The sequence below is a fragment of the Bombus impatiens genome, unplaced genomic scaffold (genome assembly GCF_000188095.3).
Source record: "Bombus impatiens unplaced genomic scaffold, BIMP_2.2 scf_1275, whole genome shotgun sequence".
In the NCBI taxonomy this organism is placed as follows: domain Eukaryota; kingdom Metazoa; phylum Arthropoda; class Insecta; order Hymenoptera; family Apidae; genus Bombus; species Bombus impatiens.
The window spans coordinates 1,094,900-1,102,744 of record NT_177694.1 but is presented as its reverse complement, the minus strand read 5'-3'; the positions used below and the strand labels follow the sequence as shown (position 1 = coordinate 1,102,744).

Here is a 7,845-nt window from a genome sequence, read left to right as displayed (position 1 = left end):
AGACCACACCACCACAACTGTTACCACTACCGTCATGCTATCACCGTCAGTACGTGTTGTACGCTCGCTTTAAGCCCCGTTTGCACGAACGAGTACTGTGGCCAGTTCGATATTTAGTTGATCGCATTATGAAGGATCATTATTAATGTTATTAACTTTCAGATTGCAAAGGAAAGGAATATCGAGCTGAATCGGTGGCTCTAACTAATTGTAATGTATCTGAGTCTGACGTACATCGCACCGCGGTCTTTCAGTTGTGAGAATTTTTTTACATATTTCGAATACGTAAAATGATTCTGGAAAAACTCAGTGAAATACGTGATATGTACAATAGTTGAAATACTTGGTATGTCGTTTCAGAGCATTCAGAGTTCAAACGTGTGTAGAAACGTTAAGGAATTTTTCCACTTGCAATTAGTTTGCAATGCAGTAACCAAAACCGGTATCCTGTTACGATTATGAAAGGCCACCGTGTGCTAACTTCAGGGTTAATATCGTGGTTTTATTAAAGAACGAACGAATAGATGTAAGCGACAGCGATGTAAATAGAAATTATTGTCTAATAATGTTTAAGGGTGTAAATGTAGAATGTATGATTTGATAAATGTGGTTCTTTTCTGGCTGTATCGGGAGGATTCTTGGATATACCGATTTCGGACTTATCTTTCGATGACCCAATCCTGATTACCTAATCCCGTCAAACTATCGCATCTCGATTTTAAGTATTTATGTAATGCCGTTTTAATCAGGCAAGAAATTCACTTCTGATAACCAGTTTGAACTCGAATCCCTGCGCGCGTCTTTGTTACGTCATTCTTCGGTTTATCGAAAAATAAAACCCACCGAAACAAAGATTCTTATATCGCTTTAAAGACACAGAAAAATTATTTGTCTTATTGGGTAAATGTTATTTGTTCTCTTACATAGAAAATTCGAACAGCTTAAGATCATCTGACAAAGAAAAAGCGAAAGAAGAGAGACAGAAATCTGTTCAGATTCGTTATTTCATTAAAACTTGAGATTGTCGACGCGTGCCTCAAATACGCTTTTCCGCGTGTATCATCGTCGGAGAAGGATTTAGGCGAGTCACGTAGACGAGAAAAGCTAGAAAAAGCACTTGACTTGAGAGATTGCATTTCCCGATCACGTCGGACTTTTCCTCTTTCTTCGAACTCGCTGGTGCTACCACACCATATCAGCTCATATTTTCCTTTGCCCTGTATTGCCATCCCCTAGTTACGTATATTCTTGTCGAACTAACTGGTTTCGTATACTCGCGGCGTTTCGTTCGACTTAACCGCATGAAATATGTTCGTTGCTGTCAATGATGCGTGGAGAATTTCACAGTAGTGGTGGTGGTGGTGGTGGTGGTTTGAGGAAATATCGTTTGGAACAGATGTGTATCGCGATAACATCGAGAAACTTCTAGAAAGTTTGATCTTCGGGAATCTTTCGATATTATTAGGATATTTTTACGAGGGGAAATTGATCGATCTGATATATATACATGATATATTATACAAATTTTGAACACATTTCGTTTGTTTATTAATCTGCTTACATAAAACTTTTACGACAGCCTTTACTCTAAGAGATTGATTCGTATGAACTATCTGAATCTGTTGTGCATTGTTAGCTAGGGAACGAAATATTATTTATTATAAATAGACTGTGGATTTTTATGCATTTAGATGAAAATCTAAAGGCACCACAAAGCAATATGCAAAAGTATCCAAAACACTGGTTATAACGTTTAATACGTGAAATACGATCGTCTTTATTTTTAGTTATATTTATAAAAATATGAAATTGTATAAATATCCGCAGTCTAATTATGAATAATATGATGATAGAAAACGAGATTCCTTCTAAACGGTTGGCAATGTGTTACGTTATGACGTACAATGTAGAGTGGCTTCTTAACATTCTGGCCCTCGTCCGCGCTCTTTCCCTTTTTGCTACCTCTTTTCTTCGATTTTTTCGTTTTCTTAAATTCTTGCTTCTCTTCCCTTCGAACCTATCGTCCTGTCTCTGTTCCTTTCGCCGCGCCACTCGAGGCTCTGGGATTGGTCAACGTTATTGGGTATCGAATTCTCGACAGAACGGTCAGAGTGGAGCGACAAGGAGAAGAGAAGAGAGAAGGGCGGTCAGCTCTCTTGATTCTCGGAAATAATGAATGCTGCTTCTGTTGAGAAAATCTCCAGCAGCTCCGCTTCAATTTTTTCTTCCTCATCGTGTGTCCTGCCCCGGCTGTTCTTTCGCGGTCGCGCAATGAAAAGACTTCAGAAGACGCTTTTTCTGCCTTCTGCCACCATAATGGGATTACGAGTTTGGTGAACACGATACGAACAGCCGGGCAACTAAAAATAATTTAAGCGCGCCCCTGGCCGCCGCTTCTGAAGTTTTTAAAAGATATAACTCGCCGCTATATCCTTTACACCGTGAAAAATTCTCGTACCACGGAGTTAACGAGTTTCGTTCAAGTATGTTAACAGAAAATAAAATTTCCTTTAATGAGAGAAAAGAGGCGATAAGAGATCTCTAAAAGATTAGTGAAACACGATGGCTACGGAATTTAGATGCGACCATTAGAATCGAGAACTTTTAGTCTTGAATAAGAAATGTTGCATTTGAATAATTCTTCGAATCATACGCGTTTTCTGTGTACTTTAGAAAGCTGAAATTTACGCGTATTTGCTATATCCAATCTGAAATTTATCATTTGAACGTACTAATAAAGGATAGTTCCTTTTTCCTATCTTCAGTTATTAGTATTCATTTGATGAATTCTGTTTTAGGGTCAGGCAGTGGTCCAGCTGGCCAAGACCGTGAAAGACGTGACCATCTTTGGTGTGTGCAGTAAATCAAAGCACGAAGCCCTGAAAGCAGCTGGCACCATCGACCACCTCTTGGAACGAGGCACAGACTATAGCAACGAAGTCAGGAAGTGTGTAACGAACTCTATAATTTATCGTTTTTTCCCTTCATGGTGTGTTTATATATCATAGGATTCTTTATCGGCCGTTTCGATTCTCTTTTGTTCTACAGGATCTCCCCAGAGGGCGTAGACATCGTTCTGGATTGCCTTTGCGGCGAAGAATGCAACAAGGGTTACGCTTTGTTGAAACCAATGGGGAAATATATCCTTTATGGATCGAGTAATGTGGTCACCGGAGAGACTAAAAGCTTCTTCTCGGCAGCGCGATCAGTACGTCACAGAAATTTAACTTTATTATTTTTTTCTTCCTCTCTCCGCATCGTTGTACAAGGAGTTATTTCCTCCTTGTAATAGCGGTAACTAATTTATGAATAGGACCAGTAGTTTAATCAGTAAACGCGCTTAATCCAAGAGGTACGAAGTCAAGGAAATTAAGTACTTTTATAAGGATGAGAGGCTTTTTAGAGATCCATTAGGTAATTTAAATATAAATTAGAGAATGAATATTTCAAAATCATTTACTTTTCTCTTTAATAAACCACGATATATACATGTATACTGATAAATGAAATTATTTTAACACAATAATCTCATCCTTGTAAAATGTTTGGAAATGCATTTAATCGCAAAACAGACTTGGGCTATCTTATGTATGACAATATATTACATCAATGTTCAAAATCTTTCATGTTTATCATTTTACAGTGGTGGCAAGTAGACAAGGTATCCCCCATCAAACTGTTTGACGAGAATAAAACTCTGTCTGGGTTGAATCTGCGCCACTTGATGTATCAACATGGTAGCCACGCGTTCGTGCGACGAGCAGTAGAACGAGTGTTCGCCTTATGGAACGATGGTCAAATAAAGCCTATGGTAGATTCTACGTGGGCTTTGGAGGACGTCCCGGAAGCCATGCAGAAGATGCATGACCGTAAGAACATTGGTAAGATCGTGCTGGATCCGAGTCTCGAGCCAAAACCGAAGCCAGCCACCCCAGCCAAAGGAAAGACGAAGGATAAAAAGGCGGCCAGCCAAGAAAGCCAAGAGAAAAAAGCGACGAGCGTTGAATCCGAGGAGGGGGAGAAGAAGAAAGAGCCTGAACTGACAAATGGAACATCCGAAGACAAATCCGATAGCGGTAAATAAAAACAGAAAAAAAACGTTCTCTAGCTTGTATCGTTCCTGGAAAAAAAAATTATTTGTCGTTGCGCGCTTTGTTACCCGCAAACGGTAACGAAATATTCAATTGCCCAGTCAAATATTTCGCGCGTCCTTTCGATTGACCGAGCCTCCTTTGTTTGCTTTCAGATTCTAAAGAAAAAGAATCGAGCTGAATTAGCGGCGCTAGCTAATTTTAATATACGTATATACATAAAAATACATATATATATAAAAAATGTAAAACACTGATATCTCCCGTGAAGATCAAGAATTTTGCAGATAAGTACTCTATTATTCCTCACTATCCAGAGATCTACTACGTTTGTTGCGCTATACGACGCTTGATTATTATGTGACGAATATCCATAAAGTATCATCATGCTATGCTGATGACGAATTAATTTGGAAAAAGAAAACAAAAAAAGCAAGACAACAAAAACAGAAACGAAAAATAAGGATTTCGAAATATTTAGTTTGTCAAATTCAACCAAAAAAAGAGAAAAGAAGGCTCGTTTCCCCAGAATTCATCTGCATGCCTCTCTCCTCCCGTCTGTTTGCGCTGAAAGAATTCTTCAGTGGAATTCACGAGTGAAAGAGTGGGCGTGAAAATACACGTACAGGTTCATTCATGTATGTGAACCAGAGGGAAACAAAAGTAAAAACAAAACATACAACCAAATATAAGGAAACAATATCAATCTTGACGTGGTCCACAGTAGTTTGCAGAATATAAGAATTATTATTTTTATTTTTTCACACTGACCAAAACATAAGATTCATTTTCATATATGATAGACTAAATGAATCTGGTAGATGCTAGACTTATTGGACGACCTCTTAATAATTTCATACTTCCTTTTTTATTTTTTATTTTTTATTTTTTAAACATCATATTTCGTACTTATCGAATATAAAATGAAATTATACATACGATAAAAAAGACGGGTCGTCTAATGATTCTGCATTGACCAGCAAATTGCTACTTTTATCTACTTACATCGAGAACTATTACTGCTGCAATACATATATACAATATAGGTACATATTATATATATGCAGTGACATTTTACACACTAAAATAGTACCATTTACTGTAATTTAAATAGAGTACGATGGCAATGATAATCTAATCAGCTTTATAAAGAAGGGAAGAAAAATTTATTAGATGAAACCCTGAATATCAAAAGGCTGAAAGAAAACAAACGACTGTGTTACTTTTTACGTGTATCTCCTTCTTATCGAGAACGTGTCTTTTTTTTATTATTGATTGTATGTAACTTAAAGACCGCTTTAACAGTAGCCAGCCTAAACGATATAGTTGGATTAATAAGCTTGTTGTACACTCTGTGTACCAGGATTCGCTGTATTATTTTAGATAAGTAATTTTTTTTTAATTTTCACCACTGAAAGTACTGAATCGCCTAACTGCCTAAAAAAAAAAGAAAAAGAAAATTATTGGTGAATAGCTCAAGAAAAGAAAAAATTAATAACTTTTGCAACGATTCACCAACGATATGCTATCTTTTTTTGTTGTCATGATTTTAACGTTAGAGCTACGATATAAAAAAAAGAATATAGCGTAGTTTTCAATAGACTTTTTATATATGTATAAACAATGAAATTTTGCTTTAAGCGAATAATTATTTAAATCGATATTTAGAGTTGAACTTTAATGTTCTGTAAAAATGTTTTTAAATTTTTATTGAAATTATCAATTTCTTTTATTTTGTAACGAGATATATTCCATTTTAATTGTGCTTAGGGGAATGAATGACGGTGTGAAACTAATACTTCATTTTCTATGCGTGAATTCTGTGAGAAATTGAGTATCAGTATATTTTAAATAGAGAAAATTCACAATCGAGATCGAATTCTTCTAGATCTTTAATTATTGTATAATTTAATGTAAGAGATACACGACCGATCTGTCGAATCAAAGACAAATGAATTTCCTAATGGATAATGATGATAATGATGATGAAGATCATGACGATGACGTGAAAACGAGGTTTTTAATAATGTCATGAGGTTGAGCTAATTTATCTAGAACGATGAAACAAACAAGAAAAGAAGTCTAAGAGCAAAAGGTACATTAAACGAAAAGAAAAGAGAAGAAAATGACTCTGAAAAGAACGAGTAGATGCAGAGTGAAATGCATATCTCTCCGAAACGGTTGGAACAATTTTTACATAGCATCGATTCTGTTAGAATTTGATACTAGCTCTGTATACCGATATATCTATATATGATTAAAAAAAAGATCGCTATTAACGAAAAAAAAGTTACGGACACGGGCGAACTATACATATTATATATATATATAAATATAAATATAAATAAATGAATAAATAATTAATAAAGTAAGTCGATAACATTCTTCGAGTCTATCGGTACGAAGAAGTGTAAGAATTTATAAGAATTATTATTATATTATTATTATTATTAATTATTATTATTAATTATTATTATTACTATTACTACTATTACTGCCGTATCGAGTCTCAGTCCAAGAGTACACTGAATACTGTATCTCAATTTCAAGGACATATACCAATCTCCGCTCTATTAACGAAAAGAAAAAAAGGGAAAAAGATAGAAATAATAATAAAAAAACGAAAAAAAATGATCGTAAAAAGAACGTGGCTGCATATTTTGAGACGTCTTTTGAACACGTATAATAAATATATATATATACATGCTCTCTGATAAAGTTCGACGTGTAACGTAATTATTCTCTATACGAGAAAAACGAATGATATAAAACCACATACACACATAACACACACACAGGTACCACACGATTTTATCATACATGCGTGACGATACACATCATACTGTATATTTTATGTAAGGCTTTAAATGTTTCATCAAATAACTATTATAATATACCTATATATTTGTATCGATCGTTTTCCCTATCCTGGTCATAATTTAGGTCCGAAATTGTATCTGCGTCTGAAAGTAATTTGTAATTAATGTCCGACGATATTTAACGAAGATCCTTGAAAAAAATTTTTTTTTAAATGATCCTATTCGTAGTTAGAACTTTACTAGCTAATCTCTACACGGTTCTCACTATAACGATATTCCTTGTTAAAACGCGCAACCAACACACCGTGTTTTCTATTATTGTGCTGATAATACCAAGGAGGGGAAAGTTAGTCTGTTTTCTCATAAAGTAATCCGTCACTGGGATTTATATCATTACGTATCTGCGTAAGTAAGGAAAGAAATATGTATTGGATAATCATAAAACAGCAATTTATGGAAAATAATTCATGGAATTACGTCGTTAGAAGCCTCGATAGTCGGGCCTTAATTACAGGGACATCCCCTCGGATCTCTGCTTTTCAATTTTGTTCAAAGTCGTTTTCTTGCACCGTTTGATGTATTTTGAACGCACGTATCTCTGCGTACGACTCTTTCTCATGCGCTTTAAAATCCAGAAAACTGGAACTTCTTGTGATAGAGTTTCAGCGTTCGCCTCCGCCATTGAGAATGGAGTGAATAGAGGAGAATCGGCGTCGTGGAGATCGGACGGTTCATTTGTGATGAAACTCGTGACGCATTCAGCTCAGAAATGTGTACTCGAACAAACCCTCGTCTCACTGACATCTTTTCAACGGACATTTACCATGCCCAAAATGTTTCATTCGTTTAAACTATCTTCTTTCGGATATAACGTTTACAAATTGGCTTATTAACGAATAGATGGCGAATGTTTGTACAGATCCACGTTTTTATGT

At 35.7% G+C, this 7,845-nt stretch overlaps 1 protein-coding gene and 1 long non-coding RNA gene across 2 annotated transcripts in view; both read left to right on the top strand.

Annotated features, from left to right (window-relative positions):
* LOC112213798 lies at nt 1-626 on the top strand. The gene is made up of 2 exons (XR_002947712.2): nt 1-49; nt 163-626. It is a non-coding gene; the product is annotated as an uncharacterized LOC112213798 (long non-coding RNA).
* LOC100749145 (synaptic vesicle membrane protein VAT-1 homolog-like) overlaps nt 1-4,761 on the top strand; it is a 32,152-nt gene extending 27,391 nt beyond the window's left edge. The window contains exons 4-7 of the mRNA XM_003493633.3: nt 2,799-2,947; nt 3,049-3,208; nt 3,644-4,076; nt 4,247-4,761. Of these exons, the coding sequence (XP_003493681.1) occupies nt 2,799-2,947; nt 3,049-3,208; nt 3,644-4,076; nt 4,247-4,272 (768 nt within the window). The 3' untranslated portion in view covers nt 4,273-4,761. The remainder of the gene's footprint in view (nt 1-2,798; nt 2,948-3,048; nt 3,209-3,643; nt 4,077-4,246) is intronic.
* The last annotated feature ends 3,084 nt before the right edge of the window (nt 4,762-7,845 follow it).